This window comes from Paroedura picta, chromosome 4, assembly GCF_049243985.1.
Source record: "Paroedura picta isolate Pp20150507F chromosome 4, Ppicta_v3.0, whole genome shotgun sequence".
In the NCBI taxonomy this organism is placed as follows: Eukaryota; Metazoa; Chordata; class Lepidosauria; order Squamata; family Gekkonidae; genus Paroedura; species Paroedura picta.
The window spans coordinates 143,060,810-143,087,613 of record NC_135372.1 but is presented as its reverse complement, the minus strand read 5'-3'; the positions used below and the strand labels follow the sequence as shown (position 1 = coordinate 143,087,613).

Sequence of the window (26,804 nt, the reverse complement as noted above, 5' to 3'; positions counted from 1 at the left end):
CCATTGCGGGAAATGCCAGAAAATGCCAGAAAGGATTCCGCTCTCGTGCCCTGCCCCAGAGCCCAGCCGCTATTCTTACAGCCCAGCTCCCGTTAGTCCCAAAGGCATCTGCAGACCCCAACGGCTCAGGGGGATTCAAAATAATATCTTGCAAGGGGAGAGGAGGGGAGATATCTTTATGCACAGAAGCGTTCTCTTCTGGTCGATCAGCTGAGAAACGGAAGCTGGTTTTCGGAGAGCCCGGAAGGAGAACGGCAGCCAGGAGCCCAAGGGTTGGCTGGGGGGGAGGGGGACGAGCGACCGCCATCCTCACATAAACATGTCATCGTAGTCTGGAGGCGGGAGGTGGTCGGGGTTCGGCCTGAAAGGGAAAAAGAGAACGGCTGAGGATTGCTCCCAGGGGCTTCGTGAATCCAGCTGACTGGCTCAGGAGTTGGGAACCTCCGGTGGGCCCCATGGCTGGGCCTAAGTGGGTTCTGTTGGGGGAGATTTCCAGCGAGTGCTCCGGTCCAGAGACGTAGGAGGAAAGGTTGGGGGAGCTTGGTCTGTTTAGCCTGGAGAGGAGACGACTGAGAGGGGATCTGAGAGCCATCTTCGAGTATTTAAAAGGCTGCCATGTAGAGGATGGAGCAGAGTTGTTCTCTCTTGCCCCAGAGGGACAGACCAGAACCAATGGGAAGAAATTAATTCAAAGGAAATTCCATCTAAACCTCCGGAAAAAGTTCCTGACAGTCAGAGCGGTCTCTCAGTGGAACAGGCTTCCTTGGGAGGTGATGGGTTCTCCATCTTTGGAAGTTTTAAAACAGAGGCTGGAGAGCCATCTGACAGAGAGGCTGATCCTGTGAAGGTTCAAGGGGGTGGCAGGTGACAGTGGGTGAGCGAGAGGGTTGTGAGTGGCCTGCATAGTGCAGGAGGTTGGACTAGATGACCCGGGAGGTCCCTTCCAACTCTATGATTCTAAGCCAGGGTCATTATGCAGAGGCAGATAACGGGAAACCATCCTTCCTCCCGTCTTGCCTTGAAAAGGACATGGGGAGGGAGGGGATTGTCTGGAGTCTCTAAAGCCTGGTTCACTGGACGACTGATACAAACACAAAAGTGAGCTACAACCTGGAGTGTAAAAATGCGTTTTTAATTATTGTAAAGAGAGGGATTAGGCTTTCTAATTTTCTAATTCAGGCGCCAACATTTTTGCCCTTGGCTCCATCCCCAAAGAGAACCCTACTTGCAGACCCAACTTCTCTGTACTCACCCGACACGGCCAGTCCCAGGGGGCCCAAACGGATCAAATCTGGCCCCAGGCGGGACCGCTCCAGGAGGAAGTCTGTGGGGGAGTCCGGAGGAAGGGTCGACAATAGGGTTTCGAAATCCTGATCGGAGCGGGTCAGCGATCATCCCTCCTCTTCGGCCCCTGAGGAAGAGACAAGGAAAAAGATCTTGGGGTCGTAGTGGAGAGTTCTGTGAAAATGCAAACCCAGACTGCTACAGCGGAGAAAAAGGCACACACTGTGTTAGGGAGTCTTAGGAAAAGGACAGAAAATGAAACAGCTGACATTGTAATGCCCTGAATGGATTTATGGCGATACCCCATTTGGAAACTTGCACACAGTTCCAGTCACTGTATCATCAAAAGGACATTGCAGAGCTGGACACGGTTGTCGCGAACCGTGGGCTGGTCCACTCGACCCACAGAGACCCCCTCTTACAAAGCTGACCCAAACACATGTGGGGCTAAGAAGTCAGGCTTTATTGAAAAGAGTCCATGTGACGGATCAAGACAGAGCTATGGTAGGTGCAGGATAATATTGACAGAGACAACCACAGGGAGCCTCTGTAGGGGAATATATAGGGGGGCAGTTTAGGCGGGTAGAGGGGTTCACATAGGAAAAAACGAAACAGGCGAATAACTGGAACCATCCGGTCTGCCCTGCCTGTTGACCCTGGCAGTAAATTCCCAGCTGACACCAGACAGACCAAGGACACTAATAGATAAGGGAGAGTTCTCACAGGGGGAGAGGAAGCCTCTCCAAGCCATAAAATAAGACCTGACTAAGGAGGGATGGGCCATTGGTCTCACCCAGCAGGGCCCTTCTGATGTTCTTAAGCCACTTTTTAAACCAAGTAGGTCAGAATTCTAGAGCTGGGGGCTCACCTGGGCTTGGTTATCACCGCTTATGTCTTGGTAGCTTTGTAACTCAGCAGAAAAGTAATTTGTTATGATTATTTAAAAATGCAAAATTTCTGCACCCCCCCTCCAATCGCAACCATTCACCAATAAGGAAGGGACAGTGGGAGTACATCCTTCAGCCAGCAAGGACAGAGTATAAGACACCATATCAGACAAAGGGAGCTTTCACTCTTGAAAGCTTCAAACCCAAAATCTTTTTGGTCTTCAAGGTGCCCCTGACCTTGAACTTCGCTCTTCTGGGGCAAAGCAGCATTTTTTAAAAAATCCAGAAATTTTAAAGCCATGGGAGAAAGCTGCTTCTTCTCCTTGAGAAAAGGGCGAGAATGAGGGGATTAAAATATTTTCAAATTACGGACACGAGTCAAGTTTGAATCCCTGCCCGGCCACAGATACTTGCTGGGTGACTTAAACCAGCCACATATTCTGAGCTTAACCTGCCTCACAAGGCTGCTGTGAAGATAAAATAGAGAGGGGGACATAACCTGATTAGGGTCTCTAAGGTTTCCACAGTCCAAGTAGTGCAGCCATGGGATGGGCTGCCTAAGGAGGTGGGGAGCTCCCCCTCACTGGGGGTCTTCAAGCAGTGGCTGGACAGATCCTTCTCCTGGATGCTGGAGGCTGATCCTGCACTGAGCAGGGGGTGGGACTGGATGGCCTCTATGGCCCCTTCCCCCTCTAGGATTCTAGGAGTCTAGTTCAGCAGTGGAAGGGGCTGCCTAAGGAGGTGGGGAGCTCCCCCTCACTGGGGGTCTTCAAGCAGTGGCTGGACAGATCCTTCTCCTGGATGCTGGAGGCTGATCCTGCACTGAGCAGGGGGTGGGACTGGATGGCCTCTATGGCCCCTTCCCCCTCTAGGATTCTAGGAGTCTAGTTCAGCAGTAGAAGGGGCTGCCTAAGGAGGTGGGGATCTCCCCCTCACTGGCCGTCTTCAAGCAGTGGCTGGACAGATCCTTCTCCTGGATGCTGGAGGCTGATCCTGCACTGAGCAGGGGGTGGGACTGGATGGCCTCTATGGCCCCTTCCCCCTCTAGGATTCTAGGAGTCTAGTTCAGCCGTGGAAGGGGCTGCCTAAGGAGGTGGGGATCTCCCCCTCACTGGCTGTCTTCAAGCAGTGGCTGGACAGATCCTTCTCCTGGATGCTGGAGGCTGATCCTGCACTGAGCAGGGGGTGGGACTGGATGGCCTCTATGGCCCCTTCCCCCTCTAGGATTCTAGGAGTCTAGTTCAGCCGTGGAAGGGGCTGCCTAAGGAGGTGGGGAGCTCCCCCTCACTGGGGGTCTTCAAGCAGTGGCTGGACAGATCCTTCTCCTGGATACTTGAGGCTGATCCTGCACTGAGCAGGGGGTGGGACTAGATGGCCTGCCTGGCCCCTTCCCACTCTAGGATTCTAGGAGTCTAGTTCAGCAGTAGAAGGGGCTGCCTAAGGAGGTGGGGAGCTCCCCCTCACTGGGGGTCTTCAAGCAGTGGCTGGACAGATCCTTCTCCTGGATGCTGGAGGCTGATCCTGCACTGAGCAGGGGGTGGGACTAGATGGCCTGCCTGGCCCCTTCCCACTCTAGGATTCTAGGAGTCTAGTTCAGCAGTAGAAGGGGCTGCCTAAGGAGGTGGGGAGCTCCCCCTCACTGGGGGTCTTCAAGCAGTGGCTGGACAGATCCTTCTCCTGGATGCTGGAGGCTGATCCTGCACTGAGCAGGGGGTGGGACTGGATGGCCTCTATGGCCCCTTCCCCCTCTAGGATTCTAGGAGTCTAGTTCAGCCGTGGAAGGGGCTGCCTAAGGAGGTGGGGATCTCCCCCTCACTGGCCGTCTTCAAGCAGTGGCTGGACAGATCTTTCTCCTGGATGCTGGAGGCTGATCCTGCACTGAGCAGGGGGTGGGACTGGATGGCCTCTATGGCCCCTTCCCCCTCTAGGATTCTAGGAGTCTAGTTCAGCCGTGGAAGGGGCTGCCTAAGGATGTGGGGATCTTCCCCTCACTGGCCGTCTTCAAGCAGTGGCTGGACAGATCCTTCTCCTGGATGCTGGAGGCTGATCCTGCACTGAGCAGGGGGTGGGACTGGATGGCCTCTATGGCCCCTTCTCCCTCTAGGATTCTAGGAGTCTAGTTCAGCCGTGGAAGGGGCTGCCTAAGGAGGTGGGGATCTCCCCCTCACTGGCCGTCTTCAAGCAGTGGCTGGACAGATCCTTCTCCTGGATGCTGGAGGCTGATCCTGCACTGAGCAGGGGGTGGGACTGGATGGCCTGCATGACCCCTTCCCACTCTAGGATTCTAGGAGTCCAGTTCAGCAGGGGAAGGGGCTGCCTAAGGAGGTGGGGAGCTCCCCCTCACTGGCTGTCTTCAAGCAGCGGCTGGACAGATCCTTCTCCTGGGTGCTTGAGGCTGATCCTGCACTGAGCAGGGGGTGGGACTAGATGGCCTGCATGGCCCCTTCCCACTCTAGGATTCTAGGAGTCTAGTTCAGCAGGGGAAGGGGCTGCCTAAGGAGGTGGGGAGCTCCCCCTCACTGGCGGTCTTCAAGCAGCGGCTGGACAGATCCTTCTCCTGGGTGCTTGAGGCTGATCCTGCACTGAGCAGGGGGTGGGACTAGATGGCCTGCATGGCCCCTTCCCACTCTAGGATTCTAGGAGTCTAGTTCAGCAGTGGAAGGGGCTGCCTAAGGAGGTGGGGAGCCCCCCCCTCACTGGCCGTCTTCAAGCAGGGGCTGGACAGATCCTTCTCCTGGGTGCTTGAGGCTGATCCTGCCCTGAGCAGGGGGTGGGACTAGATGGCCTTCATTTCTCCTTCCCACTCTAGGATTCCAGGAGTCTAGTTCAGCCGTGGAAGGGGCTGCCTGAGGAGGTGGGGAGCTCCCCCTCACTGGCCGTCTTCAAGCAGCGGCTGGACAGATCCTTCTCCTGGATGCTTGAGGCTGATCCTGCCCTGAGCAGGGGGTGGGACTAGATGGCCTGCATGGCCCCTTCCCACTCTGGGATTCTATAATTTTATGATTCCACGGCAGAGAAAGATAGGTTATGAAGGGATTACAGAAATCTCTCAGACCTTTTCCCCCTGCAATCCAACCTCTCAAGGTTTGGGTCAGAAAGGCTTCTCCCAACCACTTGTTGTAAGGGTTCATTCAGCTTTGAGAAAGAGTCCCAAGAAGAGTTTGACTTACCCAAAGGGGTCCAGATCTTCCCCACCGACTGCAAAGGGCCCCCGGGGGTCTGGCCTGAAAGGAAGGGGATGGGGGGTGGATCAGTCAGTGCAGTGCCAGGACCGTGTTCCACGGCGGCCCCCAAGAGGCCCAGAATCCCAGCCAGCCCTGAGCTCCCCGCCTGCTGCATCGGATAAAATGACTCACCAGTGGGGTTGGTGGCTGCCTTGGGGCTGCCGAGGCGGGATCCACAGTGGGTCGTGGTCAGGCGGGTTGGGCGGGGATGGGTTCTTCTCCCGTCTGGGCGCCTCCCTGGCGCCAACCTGCTCTTTGACCGTGTCAAATGGAGAGATGATGTGGTGGACAACCTGCGACTGCAGCTCTTCTGTGTTCTTGTACACCCTGCGGAGGGATGGGTTAGGGCAGGGGTAGTCAACCTGGGGTCCTCCAGATGCCCATGGACTACAATTCCCATGAGCCCGTGCCAGCAAACGCTGGCAGGGGCTCGTGGGAATTGTAGTCCATGGACATCTGGAGGACCCCAGGTTGACTACCCCTGAGTTAGGGTCTCTGTCGGAACACTCAGGTGGAGGCCCTAGCCCCACTTTGACAGCATGGTGCCATCGTTAAAAGAGTAGTGGTGAGAACCAGGAGAACCAGGTTGGGTTCTGGAGAATCAGGTTGGGTTCCCCGCTCCTCCTCCACCACAGGCAGCCAGCTGGGTGACTTTGGGCCAGTCCCAGTTCTCTCAGAGCTCTCTCAGCCCTCACCCACCTCACAGGGTGTCGTGGGGAGAGGAAGGGAAGCCGATTGGAAGCCTCTTTCGGGTAGAGAAAAGTGGGGTATAAAAATCCGGCTCTTCTTTGTCTTCGAAAGGACCAGAAAAGAGGGGTTTTATTTTTATTTTGTTCTCCCTAGTGGGGACTCAAATTGCCCCAAGAGGTCTTTCACATCATTTCCTTGCAGATTATTTTAGCGGGAGACGGTGGGGATTGAACTGGGGACCTTCTGCGTGCCAAGCAGAAGCTCTGCCTCTCAGCCGCAGCCCTCCCCAACAATTTCCTGAGCTGTTCTGCACCAGAGGCCACCTGTCTGACCCGAGTCCTGCCCAGGCTGAATGTCTTTGTTTCTTTGGACAGAATCCCCCTGGGTCGATCCAGGTCACTCACAGCAACCCTGATGGACAGCAGGTCTCCAGGCCTTTTGACTACCCCTGCTGCCTGATCTTTCAAACTCTAGATGCCGGGGATTGAACCGGGGATCTTCTGCGAGTTAGCAGATGGGCGACCACGGAGCCACGGCCTCTTTCTCCCAGAGTGCCAGACCCTGGCAGGAGGACATACGACTCAGCCCCCCAGCTGAAGCACCGCCAATCTGGCCACCGAGGGAACAGGAGACTGTTCCACACAGAGCCCCATGGAAGGAGAAAAGTGGGGCAGAATGGCGATAAAATAAACATTTTCACACTCTCCCTTGTGGAGAGCAAACCATGTAGAGGAGGAAAAACAGTTACTTGTCAAAAGCCGCCAGGTGCTCTGGATTGACGTAGTCGGTCACCTTCACGGTCAGGTCGGCTACTTTCTGTGTCTTGGGATCCTGGAGGAGGAACAGGAGAGAGGCTGCAGAGTCCGGGGCCAGGTGAGATTCAGAGAGGCCGCTGCGTCGGGGGACAAGGATTAAGGCCGATGGCTTCGTGGCCTTGCAGCATCAGTCTTCTAACCACTCTCTGACGCAGCTTTAGCAGTCATGCACAGGCATGGTGGGCTATCCTGCACAGGATTAGGGGACTTCTCCTTGGCGGGTCTGATCTGAGTCACTCCCAAGGCATTCAGCCACCTGGGTCCAAACCATGGTAACACTGAGACTAGACTACGGTAACACAATCTGCATGGGTCTGACCTTGAAGGCAGCACCGAGGCTCCAGCTGCTACAGAACGCTGCAGCTCGGTTATTATTGAGAACTAGGAGGGCACATGTATTACTCTCCTCCTGCAGCTGGCCATCAGTTACTTGGCACAATTTACCGGCTGTCACATCCCAAACCTGCTCAGGCCCTGTTTCTGGTGTGGGGGGGGGGGGGCAACAGAGTGGCATAGGTCTGCCCAGGCCCTGTTTCTACTGGCTCCCTTTGGTGAAGAAGAGCAAACTTCAAAGTGCAGGGATGGTTCTGTTCACAGATCACCTGAAAATATTCCTCTGCTGTCACTTCCTGTGCTGTGGGGGTGGCCTGGTGATGTCACATCCGGTGGGGGGGTGTCTGGGTGGTGATGGGTGACCTCCAGGGGCATGGCAGGAAGGTGTGGCCTGCCAGAAGAATGTTTCAGGAGGTTCTGAATGGTAAAAAGGCTGAGAACGGGCAGGGCGGGGCGCTCAATAAGCAAAACAATCGGATTAGGGTTCTGGAACCCACCAGAAGTCTAAAATAAAACAGAACTGAAGTCAACCACAAGTGCTGACACGTTAAAACGGTGCCGAAACGACACAGCGGGATCCAACCGACAGCAAGCGACACAACACAGGACAGGCCCCGATCCCTAATCATTTGTCCAAGAAGCTTTGCGAGTCGTTTCCTACAGGGCCAGCCCTCTCAAACCGTTCAGTTTTGCATAGTTTGCAGAATGCCCGAAAAGCAGGGCCTTCCTGACCCCCTCCGCTGCAGTGGAGGAGGCACGTCCAGGCAAGTGGCTGAGCTTGCCGAAGGTTCTGCTCCAATGACGCATTCAAGGACTGAATGCAATATCGCATTTCTATCCTCCCCTTCTCCCAAAAGCTCAGGGTGGGTCACGACATGCCGAAGCGCAGACATTTTAAAATCCTGCAAAAAACTTACAGTACATACATAATTAAATTTAAATCTTAGTTCTTCTAAAATTATAAAATCTGCTGTTCCGGATGATACAGCTTTACTGTAAAAGAGGAGGATTTCTTTCTCAGGTGGGCATTAACCCGATGGGCTGAGGGAGGGAGCCAAGCTAGACTACTTCTCTTACTCTAGTCTAGGGCTCAACCACCGGCCCTGCCCGGCAGAACAGCTCTGTCTTACAGGCCCTGTGGAATTGTTCAAGGCTTTTTGTCGGATTTGTTTGCTGCTGTTGTTTGGTTGGAGCCTGTCTGGAGAGGCGGGAAATAAATCTAATAATAACAATAACAATAACAATAACAATAATAATAAATTATTATTTACTAGGAGTCAAGCCCGTTGCATTCAGGAATACAAGGGGCGCTAGATTATGGGGGTGGAGTGGAAGAACTCTGCAGACAGCCTCCCCCTCCCCCCAGGACCGGGAAAGGCTGCAGGTGGCTGTTAGGGAACTCACCGGCAGGAGCAGCTGTCACTCAGCAGGGAACTGCAGCCACCGAGCCTCGGAGGGAAGTGGAAGGAGGAGGGGGTGGTCAAGGGTGGGGGACGGAAGGCGATTGGCTGGCCTCTGGACAGACAGGCAAGCCGGTTGGAGGAGGAGGAGGCATTCAGGGGTGGGAGAGCCGCCCTGAGTAGGGGTTAAGGTGCTTAAGCCAGCTCCTCCTCCTAGGCCTTACCAGAACAATATTAAGCGGAACAGATTATTTATTAATTTTCTTCATTTATATCTCAACTCCTGTCCTGCCACTCCTGTGAAATGGCTTGTGGTGGTTAACAAATTATAAAACCACATAAAAACCCGCCATAAAACCATAAACCGCATATATTTAAAACCCAACCAGTCCAAGACAGCGGCCACCAGCCCTCCCTCCCCCAGCTCATACAGATAACACCTCATGGGAGGGGGGGGGGGTTAAAGGGGAGGCAAACCGATCTAGTTTACTTGAGTTCACACTGCAGGATGCAACTTACGCACAGTTGTATAGACTGCAGTCCTTTATAATTTGCCCCAGCGGCTTTTGTGAAGCCTCTTGCACGGCGCTGCCCCCTAGTGGGTGTTGCATGGTGGTGGTGTGGGAAGAGCTCTCAAGTCACAGCTGACTTAGGGTGCCCCCTGGTGGGTTTTTCCTCAACAAGGGATGTTCAGAGGTGGCTTGGCCCTTGCCTGCCTCTGCGTAGCAACCCTGGACTGCCTTGGGGTCTCCCATCCAAGTCCTAGCCAGGGCTGACCCTGCTTGGCTCCCGAGACCTGAGCAGATCCGGTTCCCCCGGGCCATCCAGGCGAGGGTGCTGGAGGGGCCCAACACTGAACCAAACGAAAATCAAGCCTCCCGTCTCCTCACCAGGACATTGAGAATCATACTGCCGTCCATCATGATGCCCTTCAGCAGCAGCTGGTGGGTGTCGTCCTTGGACGCGTAGCGCAGGGTGTAGAGCTCTTTGTCCGCGTTCCACCCGGCCGGGAGCAATTCCGACTTCTTCTCATCAGGGCTCGGCTGTGTTGTGATGACCCAGGAGGGAGAGAGGGGGGGGGGAAAGCGGCATGGATTGAGACTGGGGACACATCTATGCTGCAAGCTTGGAGAGGCTGCTGTAGAGGCACTGGTTTCCCCTTCAGAACGTGGGAACTGAAGCTTATAGGGAGGGCTCCGAAGAGGGGCGGGAATCTCTCCATGCAGTTCTGAAGGGCGCTTCTGTCTCTGGCTGGCAAGCCCCACCTATTCCTTCTGCCCCTCCCCGTTCCTCCTTCTGCCTCAGGTGTGTTCCCTAGAGATGACCTCCCAGAACAAGCCCTGGTCCAAAATACCAAGCTGCTCCTTTGCTAGGGACTCTCTGCTGGTGATGGAAAGTGGCATCAAGTCACTTGACCCAGCAGGGCATGAGTGGCCAAACTGTGGCTCTCCAGAGGTCCATGGACAACAATTTCCATAAGCTAACTGGGGCTTAGAGCCTCTTGTGGCGCAGAGTGGTAAGGCAGCGATATGCTGTCTGAATCTGTCTGCCCATGAGGTTGGGAGTTCAATCCCAGCAGCCGGCTCAAGGTTGACTCAGCCTTCCATCCTTCTGAGGTCGGTAAAATGAGTACCCAGCTTGCTGGGGGGTAAACGGTAATGACTGGGGAAGGCACTGGCAAACCACCCCGTATTGAGTCAGCCATGAAAACGCTGGAGGGCGTCACCCCAAGGGTCAGACATGACTCGGTGCTTGCACAGGGGATACCTTTACCTTTAACTGGGGCTTATGGGAATTGTAGTCCATGGACCTCTGGAGAGCCACAGTTTGGCCACCCCTGCTGTTGTGTTTTCAAGGAAAACGACAAACGGGTGGGGTTGCCAAGGAAGTACCGGGTTGCTTGTTTCTGCCTAGCACCCCAGGACTTCCTTGGAACTCTCCCGTCCGAGAACTAACCAGGATCGACCCAACTTGTCTTCCAAACTCTAGACAAGATTGGCCAAGCCTGGGCCATCCAGGTCAGGGGAGAAGAACAGAACTGCTTTGGCACTGCCTGCGTCTGCATAGCAACTCTGGATTACCTTCCAAGTAACCAAGGCTAACTCTGCCTAGCTTCTGCAAGAATGGTTGAGCCTGGGCCTTCCGCAGAGTAAACTACAATTCCCAGAGTCATACAATCATAGAGTTGGAAGGGACCATACAGGCCATCTAGTCCAACCCCCTGCTCAATGCAGGATTAGCCCTAAGCATCCTAAAGCATCCAAGAAAAGTGTGTATCCAACCTTTGCTTGAAGACTGCCAGTGAGGGGGAGCTCACCACCTCCTTAGGCAGCCTATTCCACTGCTGAACTACTCTGACTGTGAAAAACCTTTTCCTGATATCTAGCCTATATCGTTGTACTTGCAGTTTAAACCCATTACTGCGTGTCCTCTCCTCTGCAGACAACAGAAACAGCATCCTGCCCTCTTCCTTTGGGCAAGAGCAAACTATTTGCATTTTAGAACTGCAGAAGCCAAAAGGGCAAGATGCCGACTTCAGAAAAGTCTGTCCCCAGTTTCTGCCCCCAGTCTGGCCTATAAGAACATTGGTCTGATCCAGCATGGATCTTCTGATGTCCTTATGAAGGCCTCTGTCTCTATGCCCTGTTGCTTTCTCCTGATGGCTGGTCTAAGACTGTAACAATAAAATTATTGTTATTGTTGGCTCTCCAGAGGAACTTGCTGGCCCCTGTGTGAGACAGGAGGCTGGACTAGATGGATCCCTGGCCTGACCCAGAAGGGCTCTTCTAATGTTCCTATGAAGGCCTCGGCCTCTCTGCCCTGTGGCTGGCCCTGCAGAGGAACTGGCTGGCCCCTGGGTGAGACGGGAGGCTGGACTGGAGGGACCCTCCCTGGCCTCACCCAGCAGGGCTCTTCTGAGGGTCTTCTCAGGGGAAGGCCTTGGCCTCTCTGCCCTGTGGCTGGCCCTGCAGAGGAACTGGCTGGCCCCTGGGGGAAACGGGAGGCTGGACTGGAGGGACCCTCCCCAGCCTGACCCAGCAGGGCTCTCCGGAGGTCCTTATGAGAGCCTCAGCTTCTATACCCTGTTTGTGGCCCTCCTGGGGAACTGTGTGAGCCGGGAGGGTGGCCCCTTGCCAGGGGGAGGCCTGGCCCCTCTGCCGGGTGGTCGTCCCTGCAGGGGCGTGCAACGCGATGCCGGCCCCTGTGCCGCCCCCGCCGGGCTCTTGGTCCCGCGTTGGCCTTACGTGCGGTCCGGCGCCGAGGCAGCGGTAGCGGTGGGCGACGAGGCTCCAGTGGAGGAAGCAGACGAGCGCGTCCTGCGGGCAGGCGAGGTCGGCCGCCACCGAGTGGAAGAGCAGCTCCAGGCCGGCCATGCCTGCAGCGGGGAGGGAGGAACCAACGAAGGAAGGAAGGAAGGAAGGAAGGCCGGGCGGGAGGCAGGCAGGCAGGCAGGAAGGGGGCGGCGGCCGACCGGCTCAGCCCAGCCCAGCCCAGCCCAGCCCCGGGAAGCGCTTTCCTCCGGGCGCCGCGGCCGACGCGACCGGGCCCTGGCGTTCCGAGCTGGGCGCAGAGGCGGAAAGAAAGACCCCCAAGGCCAAGCCCGGCTGGCCAAAGCGGGGCGAACTGCGAAGCGGCCCTGCAAAGCGGAGCACGCTGGCGCCGCCCCTTTCCCCGAAGCGGAACTGGCGCCTTCGGACCCGAAAGCGAAAGCGCCGCCGCGCCTATTGCGCCGCCTCCAGCGCCGGCGCGCCTCGCTCAGCAGCGCAGTCCCAGTCGCGGGGTCCTTTTGCAGGGGCGCACCCTGCCCCCTCCCCACAAATGCAAGGTGCCCCCGGATTCCTGCGCCAAAGCACGGCGGCCCACCCGGCACTGAGCTGGGTTGGCCGGCACTGAGCTGGGTTGGTCTTTAAGGGGTCCCGGGGCCAGGACTTTGCCCTACCAGCTGCATCTCGCTGGAGAACTAAAATCAAGAGTCCAGGGGCACCTTTAAGACCGACCCAGATTTATTCAAGGCGGGAGCTTTCGAGTGCATGCACAGAGTGCATGCACTCGAAAGCTCCCGCCTTGAATAAATCTGGGTCGGTCTTAAAGGTGCCCCTGGACTCTTGATTTTGCTTTGTTGTGCTGCTTCAGAGCAACACGGCGACCCACTTGAATCTCTGGAGAGGTGTGCAGGCCAAGCTTATCCCCCACAGTCAACTAGGAGGGTCTTGAAGGTGCTATTGAAGGCAAACTTTGGTCTGCTGCTTCAAACCAGCGCCGGGGCCCAGGGGAACCCGGACTGAGTTGAGCCATTATTTTAGCATTTATGTAACTGGGGAGCTGACCCCAAGGACCCACACGGCCGCATTTCACTTCAGAGGGGGTCCCTGCGCTCAAAGGAGGGGGCTTGTGGAGGAGTCACAGAAAGGACTTCCTGGGCTCGGTTGGTATTAGGCCCAGTTGGGAACCCGGCCCAAGTTTAAATCTAGAGCGCTAAAAGTGAGCCACGCTAGAATCTGTTGGTGCCAGTCGTGGGCTAAAGGCTTTTTCTGTAGTGCATGCCCATCTTACTGGTTATGGTTAAATTGTAATGTTTCTTTAGGGTTTTTAAATGATTGTTTTTATGGGGTATTTTTAACCGGGTTTTAGGAGAGGAATTGTTCGCCGCCACGAGCCAGTTTACTGGGAGCAGCGGGGTATAAATGTAAATAATAAATAAATAGTAATTAATGGCAGCCACGTTCCCAGTTGTGAAACTGGGAAATAGTTTGTTTTAATCATTTCATTCAACAACACATAGGAAGACTACCCTACGGGGGGGGGGGGGGGAACCTTCTTGTTCTTGGTCAAAGAATCTTTTCCTGGGCCCTGATTGGCTCAATTAGAGACCTCCTTCTCCCCAAGTACATTTCCTCCCTGCTCACCTCCAGATTGAACAGACCGGAGGACTGCAGACAGCAGTTAGAGAGTTAGTTGGGACTCTTGTCCCTCCTCTTTCTATGCATAGTTGTTTCTCTTCTTAACAAAACTATCCTACTACTTTAAGGAGCTTGGTGCTACGCTCCTTTTGCAAAGTTAAACTCAAGGGTGACCCAGTGGAGGTTGTTTATCTAGACATCCCAAAAGCTAAGTAAACTTGGACATGGGGTAAGAGGACAAGGCCTCTTGTGGATCACACTCCGGAATGGAAAAACAATTTTTAAAAATGGAGTTGCTTTACAATACGGCATGCTTTAAGAACGAACCTAAGAGGAAGGCTCAAATGAGATGGCCTCACATAGGCCTCTCCTGTTCCATTCTCCTGACCCCGCTTCCTCCCTCCAAGAAGGCTACTCACCGTGACCCCTCCGGGAATGCTCCATGGCTGCTGGCACCCTCTTCACATGGTCAAGGGGGGGGAAGGCAACAGGAAAAGGGAAGAGGGCAGATGTTGGGACGATCGGCCCGGCCTCCTCTGCACAAGCATATTCCGTTGCCCGGCAGCAACTCTTCAGGGTTCCATGTTCTATGTGTAAAGGTATTGCCAGAACTCGTAAGAACATCAGAAGAGCCCTGCTGGATGAGACCAGGGGTCCATTCAGTCCAGCCTCCTGCCTCATCCAGGGGCCAACCAGTTCTTCTGGAGGACCTGCAACAGGGCAGAGAGGCCGAGATCTTCCCCTGATAAGAACATCAGAAGAGCCCTGTTGGATCAGATCAATGGTCCATCGAGTCCAGCCTCCTGCCTCACCCTGTGGCCAACCAGTTCCTCTGGACACCAACAACAGGGTATAGAAGCCAAGACCTTCCTCTGCATGTTGCCTCCTGGCTTTAGGATTCTGAGGATTAATGCCTCTGAATGTGGAGGTTCCCCTCAGACCCCAGGGATAGTAGCCAGGCTTATCCTCCGCGAATCTATCTAATCCCCCTTTAAAGCTATGTATTCTTGTGGCCATCACCACATCTTCAGGCAGAAAATTCCATATTTGAATCACTCAGTGGAAAGTAGATTCAGGTGGGTCACTGTGCAGGGGCACCTTTAAGACCCACCAAGTTTTATTCATGGTATGAGCTTTCATATGCACGCACACTACCACAAGTACAGTGTAAAAAAAATATAAAAGAGACATTTTGGCTGTGGTTGAAAGGATGAATCTGATGCTTACCCACGCGTGGACCCAAAACATGGCTGCCAGGTGAAAGTTCGAAAATACTCTGGCCAATGAGTTGCTCTAAATTCTCCTTATTTATATTTACATTTTGTTTTAAATATTCACGACTTGAGATCCCCTTACAGGGAAATGTTGATTTTTTTTCAAATAATATAAAGTATGAACCAAACAATAGCCACCAAAATGGATTCCGGATGAAAATTATAGAATCATAGAATGATAGAATTGGAAGGGGCCATACAGGCCATCAAGTCCAACCCCCTGCTCAACGCAGGATCAGCCCAAAGCATCCTAAAGCATCCAAGAAAAGTGTGTATCCAACCTTTGCTTGAAGACTGTCAGTGAGGGGGAGCTCACCACCTCCTGAGGCAGCCTATTCCACTGCTGAACGACTCTGACTGTGAAAAACTTTTTCCTGATATCTAGCCTATATCGTTGTACTTGAAGTTTAAACCCATTACTGCGTGTCCTCTCCTCTGCAGCTATGTAATTCTATTTCCCATTTTCAATGTCTTTCTCCTTCAGTGGTATTATTTCAAATATAAAGTTCTTCTAATTCTTTCAACTGTTTCATATATAACAGGGGTAGTCAAATTGCGGCCCTCCAGATGTCCATGGACTACAATTCCCAGGAGCCCCTGCCAGCAAATGCTGGCAGGGGCTTCTGGGAATTGTAGTCCATGGACATCTGGAGTGCCGCAGCTTGACTACCCCTGATATATAATGTCCTGACCGGCTCAAACCTTCTGGGAGGTTTTCTATCAGCTCATAGGCATCTTGATTTGAAGTATGCCACCTAATGCCTTTCAAGTCCTGCCGCATCATGTAGACTGCAGGGATTCTGCATTTTCATTCTAAATAATGAACATCTACTTGCAATCAGGCACAATTGGCTTTGTGTCTTTTAATTTTCTATCAAAATTCCCATAAATGCTTGCAAATATACATTTTGGGGTGATCTTGGTACTCCCACTAGGGGGCGCCCTGGCCCTTCTAAACATTCTGCGAATGCTGCTTGCTTGTCTTCTCTCTGACATAAACAGGAGGCCAGGAAAGAATGACTGGCCCTTTAAGAGTTTTAGAGCCCCCTACCTCGGGTGCATGAACTCAGCTGGCAGAGTTCAAATAAGCAAAGTAGTCCAGCACTAGACTGCTTAAAGAATAACATGATTTTTATTCAGAAGAGAAAATATCTTTGGAAGGAAGGAAAGAGAGAGAGAGAGAGAGAGAGAGAGAGAGAGAGAGCACCAACTGTCTAACTGCCCTGTTAGTAATTTATTCTGTCTGTTCTGGAAGCAAGCATGGAAGAAGTGTACTCAAAGGAGCAAGAATTCTCCAAATGAGCCAATTTATATCTATCTATTTTACAATTTATATACTGCCATTCACAACAAGTCGTCTTGTGGCAGTTCACAAAATATCAATACACACACACAGCAGAGGAGAGATCAGTCTCTCCTGTTTTATTTCTGGGGATCCATGGGGGAGTGGTTCTCAGTTGTCCGGCCCCTCCCATGCTTTTTCCATAGGGTTGCCAACACACCTGGAGGAAAATGTTCTGTCCTCAGTAACACCAAACCCATAGGTGCAAATGGATAGCTGAAACTTTGCCATACTATGGCGTTAAATAACATTCCATTGAGGCTATTTTAAGGGACAGTAATTTGTGTTTTTTCTCCCCCCTCCTCCAGGCGGTTGTCAACCCTTCCTGGTCCCTCTGCTTCTTGATTCTCTCCTGATAACCTGGAGTGAGCTGAGCTTTATATTATTTGAAGGTTACTTCCTCTGAGAAATTCAACTCTGGAATACATCACTGGGAATATATGGTTGCCAACTCTGTCTTGGGAAATTCCTGGAGATTTAGAGGGGTCCCCCCCCCTTCCAGGCCCATAGTCAGCCATTTTAGGAGGGGGGCAGGTCAACATGCAATGAGGGCTTGTGCCTTCAGCATATCAAGCATGAGGCAGTTTTTGTGAGTGCGCATTAGTCCACCATCCACCCGGAGCTTAAAGATTCATGAAGTCAACATGTGCTCTTTTGTTCTCAGCATTTTCTAGCACTTTCTCCTTCACAATGGCATTTGTGTTTTCTCTGTCAGGGGCCTGTCTGCAGAGAAACATCAAAGCCCCCCCCCACGGGCCCCCCATCCTGAGAGTTTGGGTGGGAAACCAGGCCTTGCACAGCACGCAAACAGATGCGCCAGGAATGATGCTCGTTATTGGGCCAAATGTAAGGAAAGATCCATTGGCCTTGGAAGCAACAGATTGTATTGGAGCATCCCCGATCCTCCATCTTTCCCAGTTCTGGGCTTTTCCAGTGTTTGGCTTATGAAGGGCTCAGCCTTATTGGACCTCCAGAGGAACTGGCTGGTTAATGTGTGGGATGGGAAACCTCTCCCTATCCCCAACCTCTACCTCTAGAGCAGGGGTAGTCAAACTGCGGCCCTCCAGATGTCCATGGACTTCAATTCCCAGGAGCCCCCTGCCAGCGAATGCAGCTTGACACCAGGGAAGTCCCATCAATCTTCCCCCACTGCTGCAGCCTCAACCGTAGACCTGGCAGAAGAGCTCCGTTGGAAGGTCCCGCAGGGCCCGGAACTCACCCGGAAGCTCATTCCACCAAATCGGGGCCAAGACCGAAAAGGCCCTGGCCCTGGTTGAGGCCAGATGTGTTTCTTTGGGGCCGGGAACAACCAGTAAATGACCACCTGCAGAGTGTAATGCCCCCCTGAGCTCTCTCCCCTCCCCACCCCTCAAATATCCAGGAACGTCACAATCCAGAGGTGGCACCCCCAAATGGCGGCTTCAGGGGGAGGACTCTGTGGTTTACCATAGAGACTGGGAGTAACACCATTGTGCCACGCTGCCTCCACCCACCCCCAGCCCTCAAATCCCCGGGAATCTCCCACCCCCAAGGGACAGCATGGGTGCAACTGGGGACAGAGTGGGGAACACTGGGCACGCTCTCCCCAAAGGGGCCGGGACCACTGTGGGAGCCTCCTCTGAGTCAGGGGCTGCGGCCGCTTTGTGTGGGAAGCTGCCGGCCACATCAGAGCGGCTCTCGTCCCTGTGGTTTGAGCAGCATCCTGGGAGGTAATGATCAATGAGGCACACAGCCGGCTGCCAGAGCGGAGTCGCTAATGAGCTGAGGAAGGGCGTTTATGATGACGGCCTGAAGAGAAGCCTTTTTGCATTAATTGCCGGCCGCCCAGAGAACAGGGGGGAGTCTCCAGGCATCCCAAAGGAGGCAGAGGCAATTAGAAGAAGGAAAAAAAAACACCAGAGGGGAAGAGAATCAAGAGGGCCGGCTGCTTAATCTAGTTCTGTATTATGCTTCTTCTGCACAACTTTATAACATTGTGGGGTTATTACTTCTGATTGTCTTAATGATGCTTTATAAAGAGATTACTGGGCACTTTCGGAGGCCTTATTTATTCAGATTTAAGAACCAGGATTACAGAGCCCATTTTTGAGGGGAGTTTCCCGTTTACTGGGTACCACCTGTGTGTGTTTGTTGCATTTTCCAAAATTTTTGGGGATGGCTCAAAGGACATGTATCTGCATGGATTTCAGCTGGAACTCACCCAGCGATTCTCAGCTTTTGTTTTTTTTTACTGGTGAGAAACCCCTGAAACGTTCAGGCTTTGAGAAACCCCAGAAGTGGCACCATCGTGCAGAATATGGCTGGGAAGCAGAGCTGTGGACACGCCCACCCAAGGCCCCTCCCCTTCCCACCCCCTGCAGGCCCCTCATTGGCCATTTTGGGAGTGGGGAAGAATGGTTCATGACCATATATGGTCATATCACCCAATAAATGTTTAACAGATTTTTAAAATATATTAAAAATTAATGAACTCCCATCCATCAGGGAAGCCCTTCCAAAGCCCACAAGAAACTCTAGGGCAGGGGTAGTCAAACTGCGGCCCTCCAGATGTCCATGGACTACAATTCCCAGGAGCCCCCTGCCAGCATTCGCTGGCAGGGGGCTCATGGGAATTGTAGTCCATGGACATCTGGAGGGCCGCAGTTTGACCACCCCTGCTCTAGGGTTTCACGCCAGCCCTGAACTAACTTGTTGGACTGTTGCCTGAACTATTTTCTGGTGTTGTACTCGTTGCATGATAAGACACACATTTATAATATTGCATGATTAATACTTATTATTGTCTAGACGATGCTTTCTAAATGACTATTTTGAACTTTTGGAGGCATGATTTGCTGAAGTTTAAGAGATGGATCCCGGCTGGGAGAGTCCTGGCAATTTGAGGGTGGAGCCTGGGGAGGACAGGGGCTTCAGTGGGGCACAAGACCACAGAGGCCACCCTCTAGGGCAGCCATTCTCTGCAGGGGAACTGCCCTGGGGCCCCACCTGCAAGGAGTCCGTCTTCCACAGCAGTCCTAGTCTTCAGGGAAATTGACCTCTGTTGCCTGGAGATCAGTTGTGATCCCAGGTGGTCTCCAGACCCTACCTGGAGGCTGGCAACCCAAGCACATAACCGGGCTGATGCATGGCCCCCATCTTGGTTTCCCAGTTGGGTTTGTGTTGCTCGCCAGGGACATGGAAGAATGTTGAAAGCTGAGGGTGCCAGGAGGTTGTGTACTCTTGGGTGGATGTGCGAAACCAAAGGACATAATTTCAAAGAAACTTGGAGGCATCCACAGTAGTGAAAACAGCTTCAGAGTAGTACAGTCCTAAAGCTTCAACCCGTTCTGTTCTGCAGAATCGAAAATGTCACAAACAGCCACGCCAACGCGGAAGGCATTTTTACGACCAGGGCCGGCAAATCCACAAGAGGAATTCTTCATCCCCAAATCCAACAACATTCCTGTGTCTTTTTAAAAATGGCCCTTGCCAAAGGTCATGATGCTGGCTTAGCTTATGTCCTCACAAGCATGGCTGGCCGTGCGTTTTCCCAGATCTTACTTGTGGGAAAATCAACAGAGTCAGCAAAATAGTCCCACTCTAATCTTTTCTTTTTTAAAAAGAAAAAGAGATAGAAATGTAAGAGTGATTCAAAAGAAAAAACGGATTATATATCACTGTTGCTAGATGTTATGAAGCTGAAATTGCCTACAGCCAACTCACTCCCTACCTGATTGGCCCTCCCTGGGGCTGTGTTGCCAATAGGGAGAGTACTCAGCCAACGAGGGCCAATCAGTTCAAATTGTACACAGACAGCTGTCTTCCTCCCTAGAGGTTTGCCACCTATATGGAGAGAGCAGGTTGCCAATGTGGGCCAATCAGTTCAAACAGCACTTTGCCAATGAGGGCTAATTAGTTCAAATTGCACTTTGCCAATGAGGGCCAATCAGTTCAAATTGTATGCAGACAACTGACTCCCTATCTGATTAGCCCTCCCTGGGGGTGTTCCGCCAATAGGGAGAAAGCACTTTTACAATGAGGGCCAATCAGTTCAAATTGCACACCTGCCAATGAGGGCCAATCAATTCAAATTGCACTTTGCCAATCAGGGCTAATCAGTTCAAATTGCATGCAGGTAACTGACTCCCTGTGGGTGTGCCACCAATACAGAGAGAGATCCCATTTCCATGAGGGCCAATCGTGGGGCTTATCTGTCCTTTTCTTCCTCTTCCTGCTGTTTGCTAGGTGGAAGAGGCACTGGCCTCTCTGGAAGACCCTGCTACTGGTAAGTTGCTCCATCCTCAGTCTTTTCCCACCCCCCATTTCCTTTGGGCAAGGGAGGGGAGCCAGCTGCTTCCTGTGCTGGCCTCAGGTTTTAGCTCTCTGCTGGAAGGAAGCACAGACAAGCTGCCAGAAAGGTAAAGCGAGTCAGTATTTCAAAAACAAAATGCCAAGGGACAGACAGAATGCAATGAATGCCTTAACTCACTCCAGTGACTCAAAGATTCCTTCAGGCAGTCCAAGGGCATCAGCAGAAGTAACAGTCACAGGTTGTGTCAACAGCCCAGCCCTTCAAGCCTCAATATAGGCTGTTAGCAACTTCTCTGTCCTCACTCTGTGAAGACTCACCATCTTCTGCAGCCAGCAACTGTCTTGCTAACACGCTGTGGCGCCTTTTAGATTACAGCTCTCTTCCAGCACAATTGCTTAATTGGTTCAGGTGAGCCAGGTGTGCTGACAATGCAGGGAGATGCAGCTGGAGGCTGAGCAGAGGAATGAGGAGCTCCTGCAACAACTTTGGAATCTAAGCTTTGTTTTCATAGAATCACAGAATAAGAGAGTTGGAAAGGACCTCCTGGGTCATCTAGTCCAACCCCCTGCACTGTGCAGGACACTCACAACCCTATCAATGGCCAGCTGCAGGGCCATGAGGAGGTGTTGTGAGCCCAGGTCCTGTTCAGAAGGACTCCCTGGAGTAAAAGCTTTGCTAGAAGCTCCCAGCTTCAGCTGGATGAGAGCTTAACCCAGCCAGATGTTCAACAGACAGAGACCTCTAACCAGTAAGGAGGGAATGGAACTGCAGACAACTGCTAAATTTCAGGTACGGAACAGTTCAGTACAGACACATCATACTAAACTCCCCCTTAATAAATTTCATTGGAACAGGCTTCCTCAGGAGGTGGCGGTTCTCCATCTTTCAAAGTTTTTAAAAAGAGGCTGGAGAGTCATCTGACAGAGAGGCTGATTCTGGGAAGGTTCAAAGGAGTGACAGGTTACAGTGGATGAGCGAGAGGGTGGTGAGTGTTCTGCATTGTGCTGGGGGTTGGACTAGATGACCTAGGAGGTCCCTCCCAACTCTGTGATTCTATGATGCTAAATTTGCCCCTCCAACAATATGTTTTTGGCTACAGGCTTGAGAGCAAACTCTATGTCAATCTATCTCAATTGCTTCGCTGGTAAGAAACCTCTGACCTATTCTTCAGACTTCGAGAATCCCCAGAAGTTGTGTGATAATGCGGAATATGGTCGGGAAGCAGAGCTGTGGACACACCCACCCAGGGCCCCTCCCCTTCCCACCCCCTCAAGGCCCATCATTGGCCATTTGGGGGGAGGGGGCAGGTCAACATGACCATATAGGGTCAAATCACCCAATAAATGTTTAACCAATTAAATAAATATATGACCCCAGGGTTTCACGAAACTCTGGTGGAGAGAGCATGCTCTAGAACGGATTCCCCCACTGAGTCCCTGTCTTCCCCAGGCTCCACTCTGCATCTCCAGGAGTTTCCCAGTCTTGGCCTGGCAACCCTAGCATGTGCTCCTGCTGAGCTCCGCAGAGTGAATCAAACCGAGTCGTGCATCAGAAGCCACAGGCTGTTCCACCCCCCAAACCACAGGTCTGCCTGTCCTTCATAGTTTCCCCCCTGGCTCACAGCTCCTGGTGTCCAGGCCCCAGAGTAATTTCTGGCACGCACAAGGAGAAGAGCGAAAACAGATTTCTCTGGTCAGCCGGTGGGGCATTCGCAATGAAAAGCAGCTGCCTGTTTCGGAAACGCCAATCGCAGCCACTGCCCTCTTGAGGGCGGACGAAAAAAGGGTGACGTGTGAGAGCGATTCTTGCACTCCTGTGACGTCCTTCTGCTCTGGGAGCCCAGCCTGCATTCCAGATTGAAAAGTAATTTGGAGGAAGGACCCAGTGGGGGGCGTGGGTGTGTGTGGAATAAATGTAACTACTGAAGTAAGCGACTCAGCATGACTGGACAATAAGGGGTGATACATCATTCTAAGTATGTACAGGTGTTGTCTCCTTGAATGGGATGTCTCTCTTTGTCCTAGCTTGAGAGCTGCCATCTCCCTCTTCTTTGTCCTCTCTCCCTCCTTACATGGCCTTCCATGGAGACATGTCTCTGCACGTAGATATTTTGCATATGGATGTTACAATGTGTGTCCAGGTGTTATGTCCTTGAATGGGATGCCTCTCTTTGTCCTATCCTGGGAGCTGCCCTCTGACCCCCTCCTCTCTCTCTTTGTCATCTCCCCTTCCTTTGTTTTCTTCCCCTTTTTATATGGCCTCCCATGGAGACATGTCTCGGTAGGTCTCTGCAGGTAGATATTTCGTGTATAGATGTTACAATGTGTGTCTAGGTGTTATGTCCGTGAATGGACATGCCTCTCTTTGTCTTAACCTGAGAGCTGTCCTCTGACCCCTCCTCTCTACTTTGTCATCTCCCTTTCTCCACATGGCCTTCCATGGAGGTAAACATGTCTCTCCTATAGACACAATGTCCTCATATTCCCATCCATGTGATAGCTGGACAAGCCGGCCATCTGTGACAGGGAAATGACTCTTTAGATTAGACCTCTCTCTCTCTTTTTGACTTCAACATGAATGTGAACAGGATCTGCTTGAATAAACATAAATAAAGTTTACCTTTTTTTTGCAATGTACTTCTTGGGAGATTTATTCACTGCACTCAGGGTCACTCTTCAATGACTGGGCAAAACTCTGCCAACTAGCCCGATAGCTCATATCCTGAAAATCTTGTTCCATCTCTAAGCTGCTACTTTAGCTGATTTAGCTGATTCTGCAAAGTAATCAAGGCAAAGAAATGAGACTGTTCCAAGCTTGTGGGTGGGTGGGTGGGTGCATGAGAGGGGCCCTTTTTGGTGGCAGCCCTACAATTCTATAACAACTGGCCCATGGAGGTATGCCTGGCCCACTCACTTTTGGTCTTTAGGAGGCAGTTGGTTTTATTTCGGACTGCTGTTGATTAAAGCGGCCCTAAATTGGTAGTTTTACAGTTTGGTGTTATCTATATATATTTTATCAAGTCTGTGTTTGCGTGTTTTATTTCTATTGTAAGCTGCCTTGCACTCCTTAAGGAAGACAGGCAGCTAACGAATATTTTAATTAAATCAATAATCATCTGTGTTTGCCTCCTGCCTTGAGAACCCTATGGGGTCACCATAAATGAGCTGAGACTTGATGGTGCTTTCCACTACTACAACACAGTTTGCTCTGCCCTGGATGGTGCAGGCTCGCCTGGTCTTGTCAGATCTCAATAGCTAAGCAGGGTTGGTTCTGGTGAATATTTGTATGGGAGACCTCCAAGGAAATCCTGGTCTGCAATGCAGAGGCAAGTGACGGCAAACCACCTCTGTTCTTCTGCCCAAGGATCATGGATGCTAAGCAGGGCTTGCTTGGACTTGCACTTGGATGGGAGGCTGCTAAGGAAAACCAGGGTTGCTATGCAGAGGTGGGCCACAGCAAACCACCTCTGAACGTCTTGGCTATGGGATCGCCATGAGTTGACTGGCAGTCCATCCTGATATCATCTTCACATAACCCATGTCATTTTTGTTTTAATAATTTCCATCGTTTTAGGATTCGGCCGAGGGACCCAAAGGTTACTGAGCATGAGCAGTAAGGTCAGTTGCTCACAAATTAGTTGCAAAACTCAGTCTGGCCCTGCTGCAGGAGAGGAGAAGAAGAAGAGTTGGTTCTTATATGACACTTTTCTCTACCCGAAGGAGGCTCAAAGCGGCTTACAGTCACCTTCCCTTTCCTCTCCACACAACAGACACCCTGTGAGGTGGGTGAGGCTGAGAGAGCCCTGAGATTCCTGCTCAGTCAGAACTGCTTTATCAGCGCTGTGGCGAGCCCAAGGTCTGGAGCGCAGAATCGAACCCTGCATGCCAGACTTCGCTTTCAAGATCTGACGAGGTCAGGCTAGCTTGGACCATCCAGGTCAGGGCAAGAAAGAAATCAGTGGAGTAAAGAATGGCATAAAAGTAACGGCATTCAACTTCCTCCTCATGGGTTTTGGGGGAACACAACTCATTGCCTTCTTCCTGGAAAAACGAAACTGCTTTATCAGTGCTAGCCCAAGGCCACCCAGCTGGTTGCATGTGGGGGAGTGCAGAATCGAACCCGGCATGCCAGATTAGAAGTCCTAACCCCTACACCAAAGTGGCTCAGAGAAGGCCCAGAGCTTGACTGAGGGAAACTGCTAATTCTTTTGCTAGCCCAAGCCAGGGAGTGAGCTCCTGAGCAGCAGCAGCAGCAGCAAGTCAACTCCTGAAGCGGCAGATGAGAAGCAGCAGCCCTGCACTTCTATTCGTTAAAGTTTTGACTTTCTTCTTAGGATTATTTTGTTCTGGGTGCCCTTTTGGAAGGACACTGAAGATTTTGTTCCATTAATGTTGCTATGCTCATAGCCACTGTGATTTTGTTCTAGATCTAGTTTTGAAGTTCTGGGGTTGATGATAAATATTGTTATATTTAGAACTATTCAATGGTTTCTCAAATGGTTTCTTTTCTTTTGAAGCAATTTCCCATCTTGTTAAGCCATAAAGGTGCCGTCGTTTATTGATTTGAACCCTCCCCATTAGAAAGGGTGACATTCAGGTTTCACGTCTCCTGTGGCCATCTTTGGAGGTGTCGGAGGTGGAAATGAGAGTAGCAACGGGGTGGCATGGTGTGGGAAATAGCATGTTTTCGTTGGCTTGCACCCCTTGACTGCAGCCCAGAAGAACCCAACTAGCCTCTGAAGCCTTGAGAAGAATTAGAACAAAACATCTGGCACAGCTGGATCCCTCAGACGTTGGGTTGGGAGGATCCCCAAAAGAACATTGCTCATCTTAACCCCTTTTGGCTTCCCTCGTCTTGCCACGGGTTTTTGCATGAAGAGGACATCCCCCTACTTGCAGCAAATTCAGGTTTCACTTGGCGACGATCTTTCATAGGGCAGACTTTAATAAACTCAGCGATATGATGAGAGTCATCCCGTGGACTAGAATGCTGGCAGAGAAAGGAGCAAGTGATGGGTGGGCTCTCCTTAAGCAAGAGCTATTGCGTGCTCAAGCCAGGACTAATCCAGCAAGATGGAAACATGGTGGGGATCCAAGAAGCCTATTTGGATGAACAGAGAACTTCAGGAGGAGACAAGGAAGAAAAAGGAAATGTTCAAGAAATGGAGGGAAGGACAGACCTCTAAAGAAGGGTGATGATGTCATCCGTTCAGTTGTGTCCAACCCTCGGCGATTTTATAGGAAAGTCTTTGCCGTGCGTCCCTGTCTCTGCCTGCTTCTTTCAGTTGGTTCATGGTCATCCCTGTGTCGGCTTTGATCGTGCTGAGCGAGCGGATCCTTTGGCGACCACGTTTCCTTTTGCCACTGACCATGCCGAGCACTAATGATTTTTCTAATGAGTCTGATCGCGTGATGTGTCCAAAGTAAGTGAGATTTAGCCGTAATCCCTTCTAATGACATCGTTGGTTTGCTCCTCTCTAAAACTATCTTGTTGGCAACTTTGGCTGTCCATGGCATTCGAAGGTCATCCCTCAGAGCGGCCAAAGTTGGGCCTGGCTAGGGAAGTCCGCTAGAACAAGAAAAGCTTTTTCAGGTATGTGAGGAGCAAACGTAAGGTAAACGAGGCAATAAACCCGCTGTTGGGTGAAGATGGAGAGACTCTGACAGAGGACAGAGAGAAAGCAGAAAGGCCCAGTATCTATTTTGCCTCTGTTTTCCCAGAAGAATATGGACACATCTAGGGATGGTAGCAGGCAAGGTATCGTGTCTGAGTGGCAGGTTGATATGGGCAGTGAGGTTGTCGAGAGGCACCTGGCTGCCCGGGGTGAGCTCAAATCCCCTGGGCCAGATGGTGTGCACCTGAGAGTGCTCCAAGAACTCTCTGGAGAGCTTGCAGAACCCTTGTCCATCATGGCTAGGGCCTCTTGGAGGACTGGAGAGGTGCCAGGAAACTGGAGGAGAGCAAATGCTACCCTAAAAAGGGAGGGGAGATGACCCAGGAAATGACAGGCCAGTGAGTCTGACCTCAGTTTCAGGGAAGAGAATGGAGCAGATTTTAAAGGGGGCGATCTGCAGTCATCTGGAGAACGATTTGTTAATCTGTGGAAGTCAGCACAGATTTGTCTCATGATGTCATGTTGCTGAGGTCTTGAGAAGAACCTAAGAGGAACCCTGCTGGATCAGATCAGTGAAGGTCCATCTCGTCCAGCATCCTGTCTCACACAGTGGCCAACCAGTTCCCCTGGAGGGCCAGCTACAGGACATAGAGGCTGAGATCTTCAGAACTTAAGAAGAGCCCTGCTGGATCAGACCAGTGAAGGTCCATCTCATCCAAAATCCTCTCTCACAGAGTGGCCAACCAGTA

The 26,804-nt window shown here is 52.0% G+C and overlaps 1 protein-coding gene and 1 long non-coding RNA gene across 2 annotated transcripts in view; both read right to left on the bottom strand.

Annotated features, from left to right (window-relative positions):
• Positions 1-159: 159 nt before the first annotated feature.
• PSMF1 (proteasome inhibitor subunit 1) lies at positions 160-14,108 on the bottom strand. The gene is made up of 8 exons (XM_077335986.1): positions 13,954-14,108; positions 11,879-12,009; positions 9,524-9,676; positions 6,834-6,916; positions 5,528-5,722; positions 5,342-5,395; positions 1,253-1,411; positions 160-361 (listed from the first exon to the last, which is right to left on the bottom strand). Exons 1-8 carry the CDS (start codon positions 13,976-13,978, stop codon positions 310-312), a joined length of 852 nt encoding a protein of 283 aa, XP_077192101.1. The 5' UTR covers positions 13,979-14,108; the 3' UTR covers positions 160-309.
• An 8,723-nt stretch (positions 14,109-22,831) lies between these two features.
• The window catches only part of LOC143836904 (uncharacterized), a 55,554-nt gene continuing 51,581 nt past the window's right edge, over positions 22,832-26,804 (bottom strand). Inside the window, exon 3 of the long non-coding RNA XR_013230827.1 lies at positions 22,832-23,214. This is a non-coding gene — a long non-coding RNA (uncharacterized LOC143836904). The remainder of the gene's footprint in view (positions 23,215-26,804) is intronic.

Bases quoted from the DNA above. Each gene is read 5' to 3' on its own strand.
- PSMF1 (XM_077335986.1), bottom strand. From the start codon at position 13,978: ATGGAGCATTCCCGGAGGGGTCACG. The intron at 5,723-6,833 runs GTAACTGTTTTT...ATCCCTCCGCAG, and splicing joins CACCTGGCGGCTTTTGACAA to GGTGTACAAGAACACAGAAG. The intron at 362-1,252 runs GTGAGTACAGAG...TTTCCCTTTCAG, and splicing joins CCTGGGACTGGCCGTGTCGG to GCCGAACCCCGACCACCTCC.